General features: G+C 37.4%; 1 protein-coding gene across 1 annotated transcript; it reads right to left on the bottom strand.

Moving 5' to 3' along the window:
* Positions 1-24,051, bottom strand: LOC108195178 (uncharacterized). The gene is made up of 35 exons (XM_017362131.2): positions 23,690-24,051; positions 22,816-23,579; positions 21,309-21,434; positions 21,093-21,178; positions 20,855-20,963; positions 20,054-20,149; positions 19,800-19,862; positions 19,145-19,204; positions 18,179-18,247; positions 16,901-16,982; positions 15,669-15,721; positions 15,505-15,594; positions 14,209-15,435; positions 12,715-13,704; positions 12,295-12,630; positions 11,618-11,876; positions 11,298-11,520; positions 10,811-11,195; positions 10,550-10,699; positions 10,218-10,439; positions 9,903-10,124; positions 8,658-9,311; positions 8,221-8,481; positions 7,787-8,134; positions 7,028-7,440; positions 6,399-6,828; positions 4,656-5,954; positions 4,277-4,537; positions 3,907-4,197; positions 3,319-3,786; positions 2,673-3,104; positions 1,810-2,088; positions 987-1,538; positions 589-798; positions 1-307 (listed from the first exon to the last, which is right to left on the bottom strand). The coding sequence occupies exons 1-35, from the start codon at positions 23,745-23,747 to the stop codon at positions 188-190; spliced, it is 11,688 nt and encodes a 3,895-aa protein (XP_017217620.1). The 5' UTR covers positions 23,748-24,051; the 3' UTR covers positions 1-187.
* Positions 24,052-25,221: the final 1,170 nt, after the last annotated feature.

Below are 25,221 nucleotides of genomic sequence, written 5' to 3'. Positions count from 1 at the left end.
TGAAGTCAAGTCTGCGAATACCATTAACATTACGCAGATATTCACATTCAATTCATTAAACCATTAGAAGCTACCCACAGACATCAAGTTGAATTAGTTGTATATTACAGACTATGACTACAGACTACAAAGACTCGACAAAGCTTTCTCAACTGCAACTAAGTAGATATTTACAAGTTCAGTTAAATTAGAACCAGGGATGCCACGTTGGGTCCATCATACACAAGTTTCGGGGCGTCAAGGCAGCTTCTACCAGCTCCGTCACGCCCCTCTGTACAGACTGTGGCGGATCTACAGCATTCTCCTCCTGATGCAAAAGAAAAAAACGCAGATGTAAATTTGCTTTCTTACAATGTATAAAAATTATATTAGAGAATTCATAAAAGCAATAAGAGATAGTCCACTAAGAAGTGACTATACTGTTTCAAAAAAATAAATTGGAATAGCAGGTGGGAATGGAAGAACTTGAGTAACTCAGTTCTACATATTTGTCCCAAAACCTTGTATTAAAATAATAAAATGTTTTGCAAATTTCCAGCTATTTAGAGTCTGGAAGTTGTGCATCTTAGCAAGCAGAAACAAGCATACCTCTTCAGATATATATTGCGGGGCAATCGAATTTATTCTGTCAATAACATGCTCAACATTTGTCGTGATCTTCTGTCTGAAATCAGTAGGATTCAAGGTACTTCCCCCAACAACAGGGCCGAGGTTAATCCCAAGTGGCCTCCTCCAAGACCAAGATAACAGCTCATCACGGAAAAACATTGCCAGATGATGCCATAGATGCTGACTTTGCTGCAATAAAGTAGATTTGATAGTTGTTACAAAATTGAACATTGAACATAAGATAAAGAGGAAAACAGGATGAGAAATTAAAAGTGAAAATTCACCGAATTGATTTGTGTTATCCAGTGCATAAACATTTAGTTCTTCAGGAAGAAAAAAATTACAACAAAATATTAAAAATTTTAACCAATACTTACTTTAGGTGAAACAACTGCCTGGGCTGCAGATGACATGGCAGACACAATGAGTCCTTCCACACCAAAATGGGAGAAAAATGCCTGCAAATTTCTTGTCAAGCGGAATGGCACAGGTTCATTAAACTCAATCATCCCATTGGCATCATATGCTGGATGGAAATCAGTTTGGAATATCTTTCCGGTATTCTTAGCAAATAATATTTTGTTTGGAGACCTCCCCCCAATTTGTAGCATAAACGACACAAAACTTGAAAGAGCTAACTGAATGGCAAACTGCTTTTTGAAAGCCCACATATGGTTCCCATTTAGCAAGGTTTTGTACATGTACTGAGAAAATATGCTGTCGGTAACAACATTTTTTGTTATGTCATTATAAGCTTGCAGGCGAAGATCTACTACAGCATCTGGTGATATTTGGCCAGAAATTGCTTGATTCAGCTGCTCCTTGAAGTAGGTAATAGGTAAATCTGCTTCTCGGTCATTCCTAGCGCAATGATTCTCATAAACCTCAAGGAAGGTGCTGTACATCAAATCATCTTCCACCATCCTTACCTATAATTTTGGAAGGCATTAATTATTATTATTATCATAGAGGAAAAAAGGTTTTACAGATAGTGAGCATGACTTGCAAGTCCGCCCAACAACTATATAATGTGAAAGACAGGATACAGCTTATATTATACTCGAGTCGAACAACCAATTACCGCATGGAATCCGCAGATAAGCATCATCATACCAGAATTCATTAAATTTTATGTAGAGCGTGAGATATTTAGCAAGACTAACAGGTAATACAAATAAAATAGCAGGCTGCATATATCACCTGAGACCAAACAGGAATGATAATTGGCGTGTGAATGCATATGTGGCGACGTCTTGATTCTTTGTGCTTATCAAACATTTGGTTCATCACACGAAAAAGCTGCAATATACGCTCGTCACTTCTAGCGTTGGGGGTTAAAGATGTTTGAACAATAAAATGACGTTGAGAGCCATCTGAGCCAATAAGAGTCAAACGACGAAAACTACTGCCGTGCCTTCGCACAATTGGAACATCGGCTCCAACTCGGTCCAATTTTATAGTATGATCAGGAGCTACTTCCTGGAAAAGATAAATTGTTAAATTAACAACATTTGAAGCATTCTAATAAAAATAAAAATAATGATTAAAAAAAATATACAACAAAATTTCAAATCTTGAGTTAAAGATCAGTCAGTAGCATTTCCAAATGAAAAACATGTAGTAGCATACTTGCAATTAATGTAACTATAATCTGTGCTGCAGAAATAGCAGAAACTTGTTCCTAAGTACAAGTCCAAGTTTCCCTTGATGAAAATAAGGGAATCTCTCAAAATATTTACAGTGCATTGTTAAGATAATAGATGATCTGGTTAAATCCTCCACCTTACAACTTAGAACTGATAACTTAACATGGTATTAAAGCTCAGATTAGGAGAGGTCCCGAGTTTGATTCCCTTCTATCCTCAAATTATCAATTATAAAATTTGGACACTTCTCGACCCAAAATTCGAGCGAGGGGAAGTGTTAAGATGATATATGATCAAGTTACATCGAAACCCTCCTCACACCTTTAGGTATAAGGAGAATTGGTAACCTGACACGCTATACAAGTATATAACTTAATCATTAGCCAATTGGAAAGAAACACAGCCACTGCAACCTACCTGATCCGCAAAGTATTGACCTGGTACTTCCACGTCAACAACATGGAAATCACGCAACACCCTGCTTTCTTCTTCCAACTTTAGGACAGCAGGGAACCTGTCCTCAACATTGCTTTGGAGGACATTTTTCCAGTGCTTGAGCCGTTCTGTAAGTTCTGAAAGTGTTGCAGGAAATGTGGTGGTGCTCTCTGGATCAAGATCACGCTCAAACTCCTGTTTGTACTCTCTCACGAATTCAACATGTTTGTTCACAGCATCTGCAGAAAAACAGGCTCTACAAACACCAGACAACTCCTTCTTGAGAGATTGGGGTACCTCAGCAGTAGTTGCAGTCGGGTACTTGTAGCATCGGTGGAGCAGTGCATTAACAACTGCCAGCAATCTCTCCTCTGGCAAGGTGACAAACCTTGATCCAATTTCTGTCAGAAGAATCTGCAAAAATGTGAATCAGGTACTGAGATGGTCTAGTCTATTTCAAGATTCCAATTTATAATTTGAGATACACAATGGGATGGCTGCAACTTAAAAGTTGTACAGCTAATATAATTTAAAATCTGAAAGCGATTCAGCATATGACTTAAAGAAGAAATTATGACTTTTTGGCAATAAGAGGCAGCATCGGGAAAATATCTATTGAAGAAGTTACCTCAAGTTCACTAGCCAGATTATTGTGCTTGCTTCTAAGAGCTTCCATCACATCCTTTGCAGCATCAAATGCACTGGCAGCAGAAGCAACCAATCCCAGAGCACCTGTCCGCCTTAGACCATTCTGGCCACTATCATTAACGTTTGAAGAAGTCTGCTGCAAAGTTTGGTCATTCCCGCCACCTTCAACAGCTGAAGATCTTTCAGAATCTTGCATCTGGGTGTTTCCGCCATCATTGGAGACAGCTGTACCACTCGCTTGGTTACCTTGGTGAACCTGATTGTCAGAGGTTAATGAACTCCCGCCATGACTCGCTAACCTAGCATTGCTATCAGCCAATCCTACAGATCCGGACATAGAAGCATTCTGCTGCATTCTTTGCTGAGCCATTGCCATTCGACCAAATTCAGATTTATTTGCAACATCTCGGCGCTCTAGCAAGTATGTTCGTAGCCAGTAATATAACGCCTATAGTTTCAAAAGAAATCAAGATGAAGACCATTGCTCAGCATAAAGAACAAAATAAGATAAAGATTGTTCACTGCGCCTAATTAGCCGAAGGCTTCCGCAAATAGCCATCTGACATACCTGTGGAAATACGGTAGCAATTTTTAGCAACACAAGCTTACAATGGGAGGCTTCTGTCCTCTGCAAAGAAAGTAAGAGCTGGGGAATCCAAGAGAGCCAAACCCAGTGTGGAATTTGTTCCAAGTACTTGTCAAATGCTCTTCCAACAGGTTCATTTGGAGTATCAAAACTGAGAAGATAGAGCACACGAGCTAAGTGGCTTCTGGAGTTGGAAATTCCAAATTTGATACCTTGAAGAAAGCAGCTCACAGCATATTCTAGCCAAATTTCTTCATTGGTCTCTTTGTAAGCCTGGAAAATAGAGACCAGAAAAAAGATTTAGCATATTACGCGTGACATATCATTCAGAATACAATAATGAACAGTGTACCATGTCACAATAATTTCCCCAGCTGATCCATCCTTTAGGCAAATTCTTGAAAAGGCTTATTGCATTTGAGTATGCAAGATTGGCGCCTTCACAATCATTTAACTTCAGCAAGAAATCTCCCTTGAGACGAAAAATCTCTGCTTTGTGCTTGACAGGAAAATATTCAAGATTTGTACTGTTTATTAAATTAAGCCCATTGGTGAGCTCCCCCTTCATTTCCAGATAAGCCTTAGCCTGCTCTCTTATTTTCACAAAGGCCTCCTGCAAACATGTCAAAAACCAAAACACATTAATTGGATACCACTGCCTCTTTTACCCCAACCTAACAATGACGGTGTGCTACAATAATAGAGAGAATTGGTAACTAAGTTAAAGATACCTGCACTTCCATGGTCGAATGTCCATACATCTTGTCCAAAATAGAAACACAAACATCATGTAAACCCTGTTTACGAGCAATGTGGGCAAGCTTGTTAACATTCCATGCCTTGTCACGGTAACCAAGGTGATGGAGTTGTGAATTAGTTGAGCCAAAATCTTTGAAAGCATCAATCACTGAATTATACATTTCATTTCTCCACTGAAGCAGATCATACCAAACAGAGGAATTGTCCCACTCGTTTGGAGTACGAAGTCTCCACGTTTCAAGGATATCTTTGAGATCTGCATACAGACCACCATGCATACCAACAGCAGAAGTTCCAGCAGGTTTGTTGCCGTTAGCAATGTCAACTATAACTCTAGCGGATTCTTGAATCTCAACTAATTGCTGAAATTGATGCAAGAGAGGAATTCGAGAATGAATAGACATTTCAGGTAACTGCCACCACTGTTCCAAAGCAAGATCTACCCCTTTCCCCACAATATTTTCTGCATCGGCTACACCATTTGTTTTATTTTCATGAAGAGAGAAGTAAGCCTGAATGATACGGAGTTTTGGAGTTTCTTCAACTTGAGCCTTCGGTATTACATGATCTTTCAAATAGGTCCAATCAGGCTGCTTCCAGAGACTATCGAGCAATATTTCATAATTTTCCACAAGTTTGCCAAAGTCAACCAGCACATCCCACTGACTGAGTTGGCTAGCACAATATAGCCACTGCTCTTCCCAAAGGCACATCTCAGCTTTGGGAACAGTGTTGCTGTAAGTCCCCTGAGTTGCCTTGAGCATGGCTTGATAGAAGAGGCTTTGAGCTCGCTGCCAATAACCATGTTGGACAAGTGAAAGCCCAGCCCTTGTTTCAGCTGTCATTGAGCGCTTCTTCCACAATCCACATCTCATATCTTCTTCATTAAGCAAGCGATAAAGCTCAGCCAGAGACTCTGAGCACTTTGAATCATTCAAAAACAACATAACATGGCTTTCCAGAAGCCCCAATGCAATGTGCCAAGCATTATATGTTTTTCCAATATATTTAATGAGCTCGCTAGGCATTCGCGGCTGAGGGTGGCTTAATTGGAGACCTTCCATAAGAGCTTGCACAACGTTTGGTCTGCTTGACTGCTGCTTTTTGTGATAATCTTTTGACAACAAATTTATCATCGGCTTAGCAAGTGCCACTTGTTCCTCCTTGTGTAAGGTCACCCACACAATTGGGAACACCAAGACCCACAAATGATATGCAACATTTGCATCTGTATGGGCCAATTCTCTCAATGGAACAACGAGATCAGCAACCTGTAGGGGGGAGAACTCAATGTTTATGAAAACAACAAATCAAGCTACAAAATATAACCAAAGTTATTTAAGATAAAATGCTGGAACACAAGGATCAGTAATTCCCTTGCAGTCTACCCTAAACGGAGAGTGTGCAAATGCAAGTGTAGACTGACGCATCCTATAGTTTCTAATTACATCATTTACATTAATTAAAATTCACAACCTGACCTCTTGATCATTGCTCCTAGCACGACTAATAAATCTCATATCAAAATAGCAACATATATATACAGAGTTTAATAAGGCCGCTTTAAGGACTCGTATACATTGAAGATACATGGATATACAAGTCATCAAACATTTATGTTCAAGTACTCAACAAAATGATTGCCTTTTACACCCTTATCATGAACAACATTACTAAACCATGAAGTAGTGACACCAAGTAAATCTCCAAAATACCTGAAGTCGGCTCATTTGGCTTAGAAACTGGCCGTGCTTTAAAACAAGGGCATCAAACGTTAAAGGGACATCCTCACCGCTCTCTGTAGCATCTGTGATCATAGGTTGCTTCACCGAAATATCAGAAAGAGAATTTGAAACTAAAAGCGAGGGTAATTTAGCAGAATTTGGTGCAAGTGTTATAGGCTTATCCTCTACTAAGATGGCAAGAAGAAGATCAAGGCCTTGCTTAAGCCAGAAGACGTCGCTTAAAGCTTCCCAATCTTGAATCTGTATGATGTATTGCAGCCTTGTAAAAAGTGTTTTGCCCAGAGAATCATGATATAGACAAAAGAACTTCATCCTGATCTCAGGATCCTTTGCCCTTAAACCAAGCAAATATTGCCTCTCAATCTTCTGAAAAACTTCTTGGCGCAGGGAAAGCGGAAACCTAGAAGTCATTAAGATGCCAACTTAATATTACGAACAGATTACACTTATAAAATGTTCAAGAAAAGATATCAAATCTACTACACCATTTATGTTTAGTAGATGTTAGAGTGTATATGAACTGATCCATACATAAGACAACAAACATAATGCAAGCCCGGGTGGCCACTTCTTAGAAGGGTAATAAATCTACTACTTACTTATTTGAATCTGCACAAAGTCCATAGAGAAGTTGAAGATATTTGCTGTCCCACTCTTCAATAGAAATTGTGGAGAAATTCAGCTTATCAACCTGCGAAAGCTTCTGAAGGAAAGCAACTACTTCTTTTGGTGTGAGAAAATTACTAGATGCAGCAGCCATTCCAGAAAGACCAATATTGTCTTCAATCCACCCCTTTACGACATCAAGTACGCAGAGGAGAACAGTCTGATCAATCCCCTTCTCCGACAGTAAAGAATTTAGAATCTGAGTAACTAATCGCTTACAGTCCGGAACAAGCATAACCCGCTGACTGATAAGTTTCAACACAGATTTAAGATTATCAATGATAACTCCCAAATCAGCACCTTGGCGAGAAGAACTCACAGCTGAATCTGGATCTGTTCTTTGACCCTGAATTAAATAAACAAGGAATCAACGAAGACTCTTGCGAATGGAATAAAAGGACGAAAACGAAGCAAGCCAACATCACCTCAATATTTCTATAAAAGCATTATGACTAAGGAACTAAAATTTACTAAGAGGCACGGATAAACTTGAATATCAAAACATTCAGCAAAAAGTATTTCTAACTTGCTGAATATACTCCATGTGGACAAGAAACTTAAAATGTCGAACTGGATTCTGATCATTTATGTAAAAACATTCAGATAGACTACAATAAATGAATGCACCAACAAATCGCGTATAATATATGAACTTCCATATATACACATATACATTGCGAAATATAGCATACTTGTTTCGCATAGGAACCGGTTGCTGATCCCATATCTCGTGCCAAGCGTTGAAAAACCCGAACTAAATTGTAAGGATCAATGATGTTTTCTTGCACCTCCGCCAGAGTTTTCATGACAAATAGCACAAAGCTAATCATTTGGGCAGAGTTATCTTCCCCAGCTGTAGGTGGAGCGGCAACAGCACCAAGATGCTTCTGAATAAGATCATTTACCTTCATATACAGTGTCTTCACATCCGGCGGAGTACTTGGGGATTCAGAAGGAAATGCTAGAAAAACCATCTTCAATAGGGAACATAATGACTTCCCAGCGTCTAACATTTTATACTTGAAACAAGGCTCAAGAATCTGTAGAACATAGTTGTAAATATTATGGCATTTTTTTTGTCATAAGCAAAAACTACCCGCATAAAATCATATGCCTAGACACTTACTTGAGATATTTGACTTATATTATTCCTAATGAATAAATGTGGCTGTTTCTCCAAAACTTTGTTCATCACATCCAATCCCTGAGCGAGCGCTGTAGATGGGTCCTTTGACTGAGTTGGCTGTATGCTGCTTAGAAGCTTTTCCAAATAGTTAAATTTAACATTTGCATTTGGCCACACATCTAGAGCATGTGATAGGAGTTCCAAAGCTTGTTTATACATCAGACTCGCCTCCTTATCCTTTGGTTCTATAACCAAGGCCACCTAAACAAGATTCAAACAACATTAATGACCACTAGGATCATAGAAGCAAGCATTCGTAGTATACATTAAAACAAACTACAGACTATCAACTTCAAACAATTACAACACATGTTTTTTGATGCAAGAACTGTGCGTCAAAGGAAATTAATACTAATAGGATGTTTAGCCAGCCTTACTCGTATCAGAAAATTAATAATCATTTCCTCCATTGCAGCATTCGGCTTAAATTCTTCATCAGGTTGTCCAGCAGATCCTGGTGTTTCAATGTTAGGAACTGATGAGGCACCACCAGGTGACATAACAGAAAGGGATTGAAGGCCAGGCTCAACCTTTAATCGCTTAGTCAAATCTTCGGAAAATGTAGAAGCATCCCCTGGACGCTTAGGCTCAGTAGCCCCAGAACTATGATTAATATTTTCGCTATTCTGACTTAAGAGGTCGCCGTCCGCCATTCCAATAGTTTCTTTTTGTCTCTGTCGCTCCCAACTAACCACCAACCCAGCAAGTTCAATTGCAAGTCGGCGATTCTCTGTAGTAGTGTTATACGGTAGCCCAAGGCGGCTCAGAGAATTGACCATCTGGGGTACAAATTGAGCTCTGCAATTATAGAAGAGATCAGAATGCCTCACAATGAGCTGGAAAATGTGGATCAGGTTAGGGACCGAGTGCCCTTCCTCAACAAGAATCTTTTTAGTGTAACGTATCCATATCGGCATACGAGAGTCGCCCATAGGCAATCTTCGTGGAAGAGCTGGCATTAGTATGTCGAGAGCTTGCTTGACCAACATCTTATTCTCTGGTTGGCATGTACGAAGAAGAGCGACAAATACCTGTAGTTTCAATTGTCATATATAAATGCTGTAAATAATATATTTGGCCTGCCCTACATTCAAAAACTGGAACTATTAGGAAATATGAAAGCACTTGATGAAAACCCAGATGTCATGTCAAGCTACTATACAGATAAGACCACAGCAGGTAAGGTGTGTGGGACTCTGGACATTTTGAGTGTTAAACCACTTCGATAGTCTTCAAAACTTGGTAAGGATTCGATTTCTCTCTGGGAATTTTAGTTGAGAATTACTAACAGCATGAGCATAGCAATTGGTACCCAAAAAAAAAAAACCTTAATTATGTAGACTCTCTTCCAAACTAAATGAGCTACCTAGAAGTTAAATCAAGATACTGGTACTTAAATTGAACTTCAGGTCCTCACAGAAAAGGCCACAAGAAGGCTAGACTGAAAGTAATTTAATGAATCAAGACAGTGTCCTAGTGTGAATATTAAATGTCTGGCTTATAAGAGTCATTTAGTGTAGTTTCTTGTAAAATCACATAAAAAAAACACCGCTCTTATTTTTTCTATCTTCATTAATATATATAGTTTATGTTTCTTCGTCAATTGTACTCAATGAAGGTACCTGGAGTATAATTTTCTCAGGGGCCTGATATGCCTCCAGGAAGTGGCAAACATTAACAAATGCCCACTGCTTACTAGCACTATCTTCGCGTTTGAGATGATTCCAGCCAAACTTGATCAGTTCTTTCCGATGGTGAACAAGGTCAGTCTGAAGATACTTGAGAAGTAAAGTTGCAAGCTGTAAAAGTTCAATCCTCAATGGCTCATCATAATCAGCAGAGACCTGTGAAGAGTGCAAAATCATTTTAAAGTGAATCCAATAACTTGAACAATTAAAGATACATTGATAAACTCGCGAGGAACTAAAAACTCATACCTCTTCTGGGGGATCAAGAAGGCTGTCAACAATTGTCTTAATTATATTGGTATCGATTACATCCCAAGTTTGATTATTCTGAAAAGTATGAGCTAACATAGGAAGAATGAGCATTTGCATTATAACCACCAAATGATCATGGCCTAGTTGCTTTGACTGAAAAATGTCCAAAAAATGCAGCAGGAGAGTTTTCTTCATATTTGTTTCATATCCTTCAGCCACCTAAACGTTAATTGAAAATTGATCAACAATATAACATGCTGCATATAAAATTTTCCGAAGTAACAAAGAAAAGAACCACATTACACGTTAATGACATTGGACGAACAAACCTCAATAATATAAAACTCCTTGAGGAAAGTGAAATCAATGCGGGTATGAAACAAGAAGATGGATAGAATATCAAATAGCACATTGACTTCAGTTTTATCATTGCGCAGGTAATTCAGGAAACATTTGACTAGCCATTTGCTTTCTTTCACCTGCATATTTTAATCATTCATGATATCAGAAGAGAAGATTGCATGCACTTTTTTTTTTTTGGGGGGGGGGGGGGGGGGGGGGGAGGTTGCAGAGAGGAACACCAGACATACTTGCACCAAGTTCAGTTCCTGCTCATTCTGTAAACGAGCTATTCTTGCAGGTGACTTCCACAAAAGAACTAATATGTCAAAAACAGCACGATTACTGTGCAGCCATCCTGGCATTAACTTGACCAATGTTTTTACTAGAGCAAGTCCTTGAAAATAAGCATCCGTCGTCCCTGCAGGAGGTGCAGTTGTCTGGTTAGATGGTTCAGGTGGAGGAGCAACAAGGGCCTCGTCGCCGACTGAGGATGATGCGAAGGTGGCCTGAGCTGCTGATGCCTCAGACTTTGGCAGAAATTCAGAAAAGGCATTTGCAAGTATTTTATCTGGAGACTTGGCAAGTTCTTCCCTCAAAGGTTGACCAGCATCTGATCGGATTATGTACATAAATCTGCATTACATCATGAGATAAGGAAATCAGTAAGTAGCCAGTCTTACACAAATATTAAATTTCTCAAATATGTGGTTATCCCTCTAAGGATCTTTAGCTTACCTCCGGAAATATTTTGGCTGGTTCAGACGAGCAAGGAAATAGTCAACGCCAGCAGTAGGATACTTGTTTAAAAATTTAGTAAGCGGAAGACGGTACGGACTATTAATCTCACTATAAAACTGTCCTGGGGGGAGTGCAGTCTCTAAATCAATGGTCAATGTTACAAGTTCATCAAGAAATTTCCCTGCTGCGTTAGGAAGAAGATGAAAGAGCTCGATAATAGCTGCAAAAAATTCAACAAGTAAATTACATTATTGAGGGATTGCATGTGTATTTCGAAATAGACCACTGGTCATTAATCAAGACATTATATAACCAACCAGCTGCTATCTTTGGCTCTTCACCAGGCTTCCACGATTTTTGGCACTGTGCAAGCTTTTCAGGTTCTAACCATTTCTTAAGGTGCTCCAACAATTTGCCTCCCAAGGTAACGTTAAACCAGTTGGACAGGAGCTCAAGTAGGCGGGCCAGACCTTGCAAAAGAGGCATACTAAGATTCTTGGTATGTGCCAAGTTAACTAATATAGGCCGTAGGCTACTCTGTAAAAGCTCCTTGGGCATCCTTTGCTGCAAAATAACCTAGGGGAGACAATATACCATAAGAAAACCAAGAACGTAAAAGAGGAGATTTTAAGTGAGAAACAAAGAACTTCAAGCATGTCAAAATGCACATTATTCAGACAAGACACTAGATGGTTAAGAGATATCCAGCTAGTAACTTTGCTGGATTTGTTTCCTAAGAATTATGTTTAAAATTTGACCTAAATATTGTCAAATTAACATATACATGCCAACCAGAATTACTCATAAGTAAAAACAACGAGAAAATTAAATGCAATAGCTAAATGATGATGAGCCATATCTTTCAGAGAAGTATAAACAAAAAGTTTTAAAAATAAATCAATATTGTGGTTCATAATTAGGGCAACAATAATGCTATAGCTCACCAGACATTCCAAATACGAAGATAAAAGGATGTAAGGTAAGCAAAACAGACCTGTCTTAGGCCCTCTTTAGCAACAGCTACAATTTCCGGTGTCCTGCTCGTCAAAGACTTAAAAAACATTGATATAACTTTTGCCCGCAATTCCGAATGGTTTTGTGTCTTAAAATCTGCCCAAGCCATAGCAGTACATAACAGCTCAATGCATGCAGTACGAAGTTTGTTCAATGATGTGACCACTTTTGGGTTCATAAACTTCACAACCCACACAGATTCATCAGCCTCGGCTATTTGTAGTGCATCTTGCAGAAAACTTACTAGTTCTTGCGTCAACTTAAGCAGCGGAGGCCTCAAGGCCAAGCAAAAATTTAAAGCAGTAACTGTTCCAACCTATCAATAGATGGAGTTCCACAATTTTATTCATTATTTGTGAAAATACGATTAAACAAAAAAAAAAAGGAACACTAAGTGTACCTGCTGATCGACAGTCTTTGCTCGTAGAGAACGAACAATAAGAGGCTGTAGCAAAGGCTGGTACAGAGGCTCAAGCAATTCAGAAACCTCACTACCAGTTCTACTCGCCAAAAGAGCCAAACATGACTGTACAATCTTCCTTACATTCAGTGACGCATTGGCATTGAATAATTCTGATGCAAGAAATTCTACAACTCCTTGAAAACTTTGTCTTCGTGCTTCACTGTTTGCTTCATCAACATTATTGACCACACGAAGAACTTGGGTTAGGACCTGACTAGTCTCTTCCTGCTCTTTGGTAGCAAATACAGGAAGCCGTTTAAGAACATATACGAGCCCTCGAATAACCCTCACCTGAAATATGCACAAAGTTTCTACAGTGACCTTTCCAACCAAAGCACCGAGCCCCATCACTCCTCCAATCTGTGCTTGCCATGTACTTCCATAGCAACAATGCAAAAGACGAGGTAGAAGTTGCTCAAACACAGGGATACGGATGCTTGCAGGCGGGGAATAAACAGGACTCATGGATGGACTAGAGACAATCATAGGAGTTCCTGGGCCACCTCTTGACAAAAGTGTGTCATTGTGTTTTGAGCGTGCAAGAAACAGAAGGGTCTCAGCAAAGATGTTCAGTGCAGCAAGAGCAGCTTTAGCATGTGTCCTATTTTCATCTGCTAGCACCTCCACTAACGCATCCAAAAATATCATTGGATCAAGCTCCTTTAAATTAGTAGAAGTATTGTTCCTTAATTTTGAGCTTGATGATAGCAAAGAACCGCCAAGTGTGGCTGAAGAACTAGAGGTACTGGCTGAGGCATTTTCTATGTGAAAAAGGATTGCAAAATGGCGGCATATATTGACAACAGATTCATCCTTGGGATCATGTAACTCAGGTTCTGAACTTGTGGCAATGATAGTCATCAGAAGAATCTTGAAAACAGACTTCTCCGCCATAAGTTGGGTCTTTGTCTTTACACCCAAGTCAGCCTAGAAAACAAAATAGTTATCAATTCAACTGGTATTGGATTCCTTCGATTGGAAACATAAACTACTAGCTAACGATCACACACATATTTATCCAATATATAACAAATAGGACACTAATATAAATACTTCAAAATGTCATTAATAAGGGTATAATACCATCTAAAGAATATAGTGGCAAGATAATTCTTTGAACTTTTCATAACAAACGTCAAGAAGCCTCAGTTAAAGTGATGATCATGTAAAGAAGTGCAATACGATAGAGCGGTCAGAAACAAATAGATATTAGATTTAGCCAAAATTCAACAAATAGGACACAAATATAAAATACTTCAAAATGTCATTCATTAGGGTAAAATACCATCCAAACTATCTAGTGGCTAGAAAATTCTTTGAACTTTTCTAAGAGAACGTCAAGAGCCCCAGTTAGAGTGATAAACTGTAAAGAAGTGCAATACGATAGAGCGGTCAGAAACAAATAAATATTAGATTTAAAACGAGCTTAACCTTTATATCTGGCGTCTCAGTTCCTCTTAAATCAACTGTAGAGTTCAATATAGTCGACAGATGCCCGCATGTAAAACTCTCATCAACAATATTCCCTGGCAAATTAAGCTGAGAAGACAAGCACACACGGAGAAATTTTAGAGCTTGTTTCCGGTAGAAAGCATCCACGCCATTGTTCTTGTGCATAACAGCTGTAACAGCAAGATTTATACAACGATCCAGAGGTACCAAAAATGGTGTTGAGGGCTGAAATGTAAGGATCAATCGAAGTCCATGCTCCGGGTTTTCCTTGCACTCAAGGGCCAAAGGTTCCTTTAGAAAGCGTCTGTTACGACCACCTAACTTGCCGAGTAATTGCAAGGATTTCCCACCCCAAAGATAGGGAGCTGGTCTCAAGTGAGACCATAGTGCCAGATTCACCTCAGACATAACACTGGCCATACTTGGTTCCAAGAAATCAGGATTCAAACTGTCTATCCAAAACTCAAGCGTCCTCAAACCCAGACTCACAAGGTCGCCACTTCCATTGAGACACATAACTAAAGGCTTCATAAGACGGGGTAGGTGTGGGAGCAAAGAGCTTAGGCGTGCAGGAAGGGTCAAGCAAAGTTCCAGCAGAAGATCCCTCATATCTTCACCAACAGGGCCTTCAAGCATAGCCAATAGCATATTCAAGCATGGTTGCAGTGTAGGTATCAAATCCCGAAGAAGAAGTTCAAACTTTCCGCCTCCAAGTGCACGAAACATTGTACGAAGTAGTTGCAGATAACCAAGGGGCCTCTCAACTTCCGCAGCATTTTTCATGCAAGTTTCCATTATAACAGGCACATGAGGCTGCAAAATTCGTTCACAATCTGATGGAGCCTTCGCAACAGCACCAAACAGAAAACGGAAAAGATGCAAAACAAGTTTCGCTGCAGGGGAATCTGGATGCTTAAGAACATCAAGTTTGCTGCTCACAAGAAAATTAACCAAAACATCTGCGAAAGGCCTAAAAACCTTAGGAGCTTGTAGAAGCGTAGAGAATATGTGGACTAACTGAGTGTTGGATATCATGCACTCAAAGAGTTCCGGCATACATAAAGAGAACATATCCATAAGATCACGAGGTTCCATTATAGCCAAAATCTGAGAGAAGAGATGGACCATTTCCCTCTCTTCATCTTTTTCCTTAAACAAAGCTAAGCAATGCACGCCACTCTTTAGAACACCAGATGCTTTCCACACCTACCATAAGTTGGTAGTAAGTAATCATATTAAAATAGTGTAACCATTTATACGTTTACAATTTGATACCTCGTCTTCTCTCATCCCCTTAAATGGCTGTGGGATTGACAAATTAGCCTGTGGAGGTTGTGGAGGTGTCCCGTGTATGGATGGTGAAACCTATACACAGTTGAAGGATGAGAGAAAATAATGAAACTGTATATGTGAAGAGCAAAAACATTGAGTTGTGATACCTGTGATCGGGGTAAATGTGCATGAGTGATACTCCATATGATAGTCTTCATTCCTAAGAAGTCAAAATTTGAAAAAACTTTAGAACCTATAAAATCAAGATTTGAAATAGAAGCACAAGTAATGCCATATTGCCAGTCAACACATATCTATTAAGTATTTAGTCTTTCTCTAGACACAATTTTTGTAATTTCGATTTATGTATAGGCAAGATGATCAGCAATATGCAATTAATACTGAAATATGTGCCGACTGGTAATAGGAAGAAATGGAATTTCATGAGATGAGCGTATTAAGAAGGGCATGTGCACTTTATTTAAGAAGACGCATATGACTTCTCCCTCGTAAAGAAAGCAAATGGAGCTTCACGAATAATATTCCTGGTAAGTGGTGTGCAGTTATGTAATGAAGCAGGGAGATTGGTTTTTAATGCTTATACATTTCCTTCGCAAAAAATTATAAGAAAACTTGGGGTGTTACAGGACCTTAACAGTGAACATCAAAATGATTCTGTATTCACGTTTTCTTCTACAGAGCAAACCCTTAAAATGTGTGTTATTAGCTGTATAATACCCCGCTTGCTTCAGCAGTAATGCCAGAAGGTTTAGTTGCTGACACACACATACATTGGAGACCTAATTAATTATCCTAAGTCCTAACGTACCTTATAATGTAGCATTTGGCAGGCAAAAGAAACCTATTCATACAGGAAAAGAACTAAGGATTATGAGAACATAAAAGACATGTCTGGGTGGATTAACTGCCCAAAATCCACTAATCCAGGGATGAGAACCAGGAAGCACTACACTGGAATTTTGCAACTAACAAGGGGAAAAATATGATGGAGAAATGTGCAACTCAATACTGTCATTCATTAAATTCCAAATATAACTAAAGATTATATATTCCTATATAAGAAAGCCCTAAAACTAATCCCTGAAATACTCTGAATTAATATCTACTTCTTAGTACCAATTTCACAATCATAATTACACAAAAGACATCTACCCTAGAGATTTGAAGTAAACAAACATTGTATATGAAAGTAATATGTAAGGGTATTTGTCTGCCCTTCACTATACCTATATATAATGACCTAAAACATATACAGATTAATATTTTAATCCCTTGCTGCGCACAAAATATGCTATGAAGTCTTCTTATCTATACATTATGTTACGCACCTCACTGGGACAAGGAAACAATTATATTTGAGTGAAGGAAGAAATTTTACCCATAACCAGTGTTTTAATCAAATGCTTACAATCACTAACTTCCTTGGAATGCTCAACCGGAACCTGCAGATTAAGAACAGCCTGCAAAGATATTAGATCAACAGCAAAGATTTTCCCATATCATCCCAATATAGTAACGCCAAATAAACAGAGGGAGTCTTAAGAGCCAGACAAAAAGAAACTATTATGAGACAATAAACGAATATACAAACTTTGAATATGCACCACAAAGACCTGGATGTCAACATTATGTGGAGTCAATTAGAAGCAAGATAATCTAACCAGACTAGAGCTTGCGACTGGACAAACTTTAAAAGTAGCATATCAAGACTATACTACTCCGACTCTTCTGTTTAGGTAGTCGTAGCCGTGTCTTATAATCAGACACGACCCTTATTCGGTGTCGGATTCTTTGACTGAAATGTGGACACTTTGACCAACTATAAAACCACATTTAAGTTGAATATACAATGCAAACCAGAAAAGAAAAAAAGCAAAAAAAAATTATTTTGTTCTTTAAGAAAAAGATAGAAGACCCCTAATTTGTAAATTCCTGATTAAGGCAGAGCATTTCAATTTCAATTTTCATAGCATGATGTTAAATTTTTGAACCTAGACATTAGGATTCGGAACCACATGACCAATGAGCTCACCAGTGGCGCATGCTGGCACCTTCCCTTCTAAAAATATCAAACAAGAAGTGGTTATACCATCTACGTGACGAGTCCAAAACACAACGAGCATCTAGGTTTACTGCTATTCCAAAAGGATAATTTTGAGATAATTAGTTGTAAAGCCATATTGAATGGAAGTAGTAATGCACTTGTAATTCATACAGACTCCTGCACCTAGTTGTAGCAAGCATTAAAAAGACAATATCCCTTTATATTTGTTGCACCATACATTTAGGTAAAAAAAAAAAATACATTCAGTGTTGAACACCCAACAATACCACCTCGATACAAAAACTAGAAATACATAATGGGTCCAAGAACTAGAACCACTATATATTCAACTCGAGTAGACACAGAGCCCATGGAGCATTTAATGCAAAAACCATGCTAAGTGAATCTTGGCAATGAATAACGATGGGGATAATAAAATTATTTAATTATGAAAGATATTATCTAGTATATGTATATGAGACATGAAGAAGATATATAACACTGAAACTCAGGAGAAGAATAAGGTCAGCAATAGCTTTGAAGCTGAAACAGCTATCTATGCCTGATTGCCCTATGCACAACCAAAGAACAAAGAGTAAGGTGCTGAAATACCTGCACAGGAAGTTCAAGCTTTGACCTAAGTGTTACTTGATCTTTGCCTTCCTCCCCCTCCTCCAGTAGCTATCATAACATGGAAATCAACTAAAAAACTCGGTCTAGCATATAAAATTAAAAAAGATGCTATCGTGGAGCATACATATATCAGATTAAGCAAACACCCTTCTATGGTTGAACCTATGCCATTGACAAGACTATGGTACAATAGTTAATTGACAAATACAAGGTATCCTGATCACCTGATGTCAGAGACCTTACCAGTATGTCTGTTATATACTATCCTTTTACATACATACAATTGTTTTTTACACCGAAATACTTGACAAGAATTAGGTCCATAACTATATAACAAATCAAAATTAAAAGGATATAACAAATAAACAAACAAGACGATTTTATGAGGATAATTTGAACAGAGTCAAATAAATGAACGAAGACAACATGAACTAGAAACCTAAAAAAAGAAAGCAAGTAAAGTTACTGTACCACAATTAGAAAATTTCAAGAATATCGTTAGGATGAGCAACTGATCCAAAAAACCGTGACTCTAACAAGATCTTATAATTATTACTATGAAATATCAGTCATCCATGTAATGCTTTGTCGGGCACTTTCTTGTTACAAATTAACCAGAGATCATAAACAAAAACAAACAAGGATCATAAAAATCACATCAAATGCTCTGTCGATGGAATATCGACCTTTGCTATAGATGATGATACTAAAGCATGCTCAATTCGCAAAAAATGATAATGTACATTAGTTATAATAGGGAAAAAAATTATAATACAAATATTTATGTCAAATAAATGTGGCAACCTTGCAATTTATTTCCATCTAAAAAAGTTGGGATATAAAGTTCAAAAACATATTTTTAAGTTTTAAATAAGCTAAGAATCATGTTAAATGCTAGCACCAAAAACAGAAAAATTATTTATAGCATCTCAGTAAAAGAAGCACCTGAGGAATAGTTCGTTTGAAAGTGCTGAACTTGCCAACAAACGCATCCAGAATTCGTCCCTGAGGAGGAAAAACAAATTACTTATTGCAGGGGAAAGATACTGACATGCTACTATAATTTATGAGATCCTTAGTGCCATTAAAGACGACAGCTGCACCATGGCGCAAAGGACTCGCAGACCCTAACTCAAATTCCAATGAATAAGTATAGAAATATTACTCTTTTCATGTAAGAAGATAAATAGGAGGAACAAATTAGAAGACCTATATACAAATAATAAAAATCCAAATCTGACAATGCAGTCTTTATATAAGTTCTCAACAAACAAAAATTCCATATTAACTGATCATTGTTTCACTTCACCTGAATAAAGAGTGCCTAGCATCACGCCTTATTAAATTCAATGTGCCTCGGACAAAGAGAGGCGAGGTATACATGGCTCTAAAACACTTGCCATCCATTTTTATTTTCTTTTTATTTCCCTCCATTTTTTTTTTCTTTTCTTTTCTGCTCTAACAAGTAAAAATCCTTGTCCATTCAATGAGAATGACATGTGTATATAAAACACAAATTAGACCAAAAGATAGATTTCGTACTTATGTGGGCACGAAAAAAGTAGCACAAGAGCTGTAAGATACATTATGCAAGTCATACCAACAATATCCGTGCTTCATCCATAGAAGGCAAGTCGACACCTTTCTCAAAAATAGGCTCCACCTAGACAGGCACAAAACAATAGTAAGAACTAAAAAAATAAAAATTAACACTGCAAACACAAGTTGAGAACATTTTTTATATGCACGACTGCACATTGTTGGAGAACTCCATCAAAATCAGAGCACGAGTTGAGAACCTTACAGTTTAAAACTTACCAGAATAAGTTGGCAACTATACTGTTTAAAACTCACCAGATTTAACATAAGGCGCGCGCAGGTAGTGTGAATGCTAAGTGATAATGACGCATCATGCATGTTACTTGAGAAGAGGTATATAATTCGCGACAACTGCAGCAAACAGCGTCAAATAGTAAACGAGTCCAACAATCACTTAAGATTAGAACCAAGAGCTATACAAAATATAAATAAACAAGACTACTTTCCACAAATAAGATTTTACAAAATTATATGCACATCAGTAACAAATAACCATAACAAGTTTAATATCTCCATTTAGGAGCCGATGCCTTGACAATTTTAACCTTGATTTACTCTTAAATGTAAATGTTTTTTAATTAACACTTCATGTAGTTGTGTATCTTAAACACTCCTGTTTAACATGCATTTTGTTGTGATATCAAGGGCCATATTTTCAATTTGTGCTATTTGGGGCATTATTTCTTAAAATTGTGAGAGATTGGGCAAAGACCACCCAAATTACCTGTCCTACTTAAGTTGTTTGTGGTCAAAGTGTCCAATATTTGCCAAAATTTGACGATGATACTTTTGCAATTTTAAAAAGGCTGAAAATTATATTATAAAGTAGATCAGATATTTAATAATATTTTAAATAATAAAATATTTCAGTCAAGGTCAAGTCAATTTGACCCCAAAAAGTCAAACAGAAGAATTAATCTGGGACGGAGAGGGTAATCAACAAAGCCAATATTTTCAACAAAGGGTCGATACCTAAACCTGGCATAAAAAATATCTAATGATACTACGAAAGTACTATCGATCAGTGGGTAGTATATATCAGGGAAGATGCAATACCTGTGACAAGGATAAGTCACCCCTGACATGATGAACAATTTCTGCCAGAAGACTATAAGCCAGTGGCCTTAATGTTTCAAAACAAGCTCGGCCAGTTCCCACCAGGACTCTAAAAAATTAAAAACAAATTGCATATCACACTCTGCTGTATATGTATCTCATACAGCGTCGTTTATCTCTTCGCTCGAATAACATCAAGAGAGTATACTTATTTTTACTCTAGAGTCTTTGACATTACCTTTCTTCCAAGAGTGTGTCGATGAGAGGAAACAACCCCCTCTTAAAATCAGTCCCAAGCACGTGCTTCAATGCTACGAGCAGTTCCTACAATCGAACAATCTAATATCAATTATATAAAACTACGAAAAATGATCAATCGAAGACTGTACTATGACTTATTTCTTCCTTGCACATGTGTGCACAAAAACTCTTGTAAAAAGGGCAAACAGCTCACTTTTCGAATAGAAACAGAGTCTGAACATGTCACAAGCAAGTTGACAATGCTTTTGCATATACTTTCTTCATGAGGTCTAATCCAATCAGCAAAACTCTTTAACAGATAAGTTAGGAAGGAGACCGTCTGGAACAAGTATAAGAAAAATATTAGGAAACATGAGTGTATACATCTTACAATAGGTTATATACTTTGAATGAAAAACAGTGAATGCTAATAAAGATTTTTACAACGGAGAAGACAGGACGAGAACTATGAATCCTAATTAATACCTATGTTATTATCAATTTCAGAACGTCATTATGACTTTACAAAGAGTCTTCAATGTGCTTAATTGGCCATATCTACCTTTTCTTAAGGAAGTCACTCAGCATGTAGTGCAGTGACTCATTTAACAGGTGGTTGAAACATGAAAGACTTCAGTTTTTTGCAAAATGGAACTTCAATGTACGTGAAATTCCTCATTACCCACTTCAACACCAATCTCTTCAATATCTGAGTTGTGTAAACCCTTCTCTTGTTTCTCTTTATTATTTCAAGATAAAACATGATTAACTTCAGCTAAGCTGTGCTACATGTAATGAGAATGTGTAGTAGTAAAAAAGGATACTAACTGATGCAGGACAACAATTAAAATAAAGAAAAGGATTGGCTATTGTGGATTGACTGCAGAAAAACCACGCCCTAAAGTGATCCAACTGCAGAAAAACCACTACCCCTAAGAATTCTCAACCACAGAACTGCAGAAGAGAGCAATTTTCATGGATCACAAGTTCACAACCCATAACAACAGAGAACAATTCTCAACCTTTAATATCAATCAAAGTCACTCACAGTGATATATTACAGCCCATTATAAATTATAAATTAGTAAATACCTAAACACAACCACCAAGTAAAAGGCTTCCAATAAAGGAAAGTGTTACAGATTTAGATTTCCCTTTGCATATTGTGAACATGTCAAGTTGTTTTACCAAGTTTCTTCATGTCTACAGTCTACTATATCAGATCCGGTTCACAATATTACCTGCTGGAGATGTTAATATGTTTATTTTTTAAAGGAATTTTTAGAGCTGTTTGTAAAATACCTGGATGAATTGAATATATAACTCTAAATAAAGAAACATGGAAGACACATACTTGAAGAATACATACATACATACATACACATATACATACATACATACATAGATATATATATATATATAAAAATATGTACGTATGTATGTATGTATGTATGTATATAGGGTCGCACCCAAGAGAGAACCAATTCTTAAAATAGAACCTTAAGCTATGCCTAATATTCTCAAAAACATAACATGCACATTAAGGTTCCCAATAATTTCCTTTAATTAAGCTATGTGTCTGAAGGAGTGAAGGGCATTGTCAAATTACTACTTAAGATAAACAATCTTTTCAAATGCACTAATACTGATGACGAGCCCCGTTCAAGCTACAATGATAATACGTGGATTTCAAAAAAAAAAAAAAAACAATTAACACTCACCTTAACTTGTGCTCCCTTAAGCTCAACAAAGTGGCCCTTCAAATGGGGTGGAACCTTTTCAGGACCAGGGATGGATATCGCCGCAACCATCTGAGGCAGCAGATGGGGAATGTTGATCTGAACTAGTCTGCTGTACAGCTGGAATAAAAACATAACTACCAATGGACTCTCCGTAACAATCTTAAAAGACCGAGTACTTGGATTAAGTTGACCTGCCCCAGCCGTAGGACTCATTTGATCCGATATATCCATAGCTAGCGGCTTGACATCTTCAATAGTAGACAATGCAGAAGTAGTAGAATTTGAACCCGATATTGCTGGCGCAGGGGGTGGTACTGCCCCACTCTCGAAAAAATGGGTAACAGTCAACCTAAAGTTCTGGTAAATCTTACACACAAAATCCAGAAAGGGCTGAACTTCATTCTCCAAAGTCGGCCTAAAGTTCCTCAAAAGATCAAAAATAATACGTATACATATCAACCCATTTTCTTCATTATCGGTCGTAAGCACATGCATTGCCACTTTCAAAAGGTCCTGAACAAACGGGCGCAGCACTTCACTGTGCGGAAGACGATTCAATATCTCTACAACTACATTTCTAAGTTTATGCTCAGGATTATCAGTAAACTGTGGCTTAGTAATTTGATATAGTATCACCGAGAACGCTCTAAAGTAACACTTAAGAAAATTCAAGTACTCCCCTGTATGCGTAATCTCTAAACTATCTCGAACCTCCATCGCCATCTGTAGCCTCATTTGAATCGCTACACCACAACAAAAACAAACAAAAAACACAATCATTCACATCAAAATTCACAAATTTACAACAAAAAACACATGTGTAATCGAAAAAATAGGGGGGAAGGAGTAGTACCGAGGTCAGGTTCGACGAGGTGACGAGAGTGCTGCTCGAAATTCTGAATCGGACTCATCTTGACACAAACCCTAATTACAAACCCTAGTTTTTGTGTGAGTATAAATTAGGGTTTTATACGGTAATGATCGGCATGGCGGAGGGTTTTGCGTTCAACTGAGTGAACTCGTTCTAGTGAATCGAGGGTTTTGAGGGTGAATTGCTTGAGTAGTTGTAATAAATTAGATTTGGGGGTGGTGATGAATGAAACCCTAATTTTACTAATAGAGCAAATTGTGTGTCTTTGTGTGTGTATATATAGGACACCAGAACACTGTCCGTGCTTAGCTAACTAGCTTGTTGCCCTGTTCGGTTGGGTTCTTCGAGTATATATATGGAAGTGTATATCTTGAAACTAGAAGGTCCAATTTATCAACATCGTTTGGGTTTGGTCGAGAAAAGTGATTTATAATTTAAAATAGAGAATAGAATTAGAATTGAGAAATAAATAAGCTAATAGAATGTTTGGAAAAAATAAAAGTGTGTGGAAAAAGATAGCATTCTTAACTTTTTAAAAAAATTCTACTTATTTACACAAATGGGCAAGGAGACTCGAGTTCGACTTTGATGACCATCAATATTCTCAAAAATTATTAAGGACACGAAGATAAATTATGCCCCAAAGACAAGCGTCCGTAATCCATTCTCAACCAAAAAAGAGGCTTTAGGATGAGAGGGAATGTTAAAATATCATCGTGATAAGCTTTCTCCTAATACGTTTTAGGGAAAACAAATAGGCGCATCATATTTTCACGAAAAAGGTCTTTTTGATCGATCAAAAATGTACTTTTAATCATTTTAAAAAGATAACTGTGTCATATTTTTATGATTAAATGCGTTATTCTCGTTTTTTTTTGGTTTTGTATCAAAAAATATGCCTCATAAAAGAATTGAAAACGTAAAAAAAGAAAAGATGTTGCATCTTCCATGATTCAATATAAAATAATACTTTTTGAGCTGTGAAAAAAATTGTTATTATTATATTCTGGATCACTTCACCTCAAATTCTGATGGCATGAGTCTTTTTTCTCATACGTGATGAAAGTGTTTTAAACTAAATTCTTTCAAGTAATTTCATATTTGATGGACTCATTTATATTAAAGTGCAACTCTCATAAGATAGCCTCTATAATTTTTCATGGTCTTGAATCATATATATATATATATATATATATATATATATATATATATATATATATATATATATATATATATATATTCTTAGTCTTGTGTTTTAAGTTACCGACATAGATCTTTGAAATGTTGTTAAAGGGGATTCACATCATATCTTGATGACCTTCATAATATTTGTAAGTGTTTGTATTATATAGACCGGCAAACTTGATTGTCATCGTCAATAGAATAAAATGACCTCGCATCATAGGTTGTCGGATTTAACCCCCAAAACATCAAATGTCGTCTTTGTCCTTACTGATTTTTATAATACTGATTGTTGGATGAAATTTAAGAATTTATATGTATATGTATATATA

The sequence above is a fragment of the Daucus carota genome, chromosome 7 (assembly GCF_001625215.2).
Source record: "Daucus carota subsp. sativus chromosome 7, DH1 v3.0, whole genome shotgun sequence".
NCBI classification, from domain to species: Eukaryota; Viridiplantae; Streptophyta; class Magnoliopsida; order Apiales; family Apiaceae; genus Daucus; species Daucus carota.
Note: the sequence above shows the minus strand (reverse complement) of the source record. Positions and strands in the feature narration are given on the sequence as shown.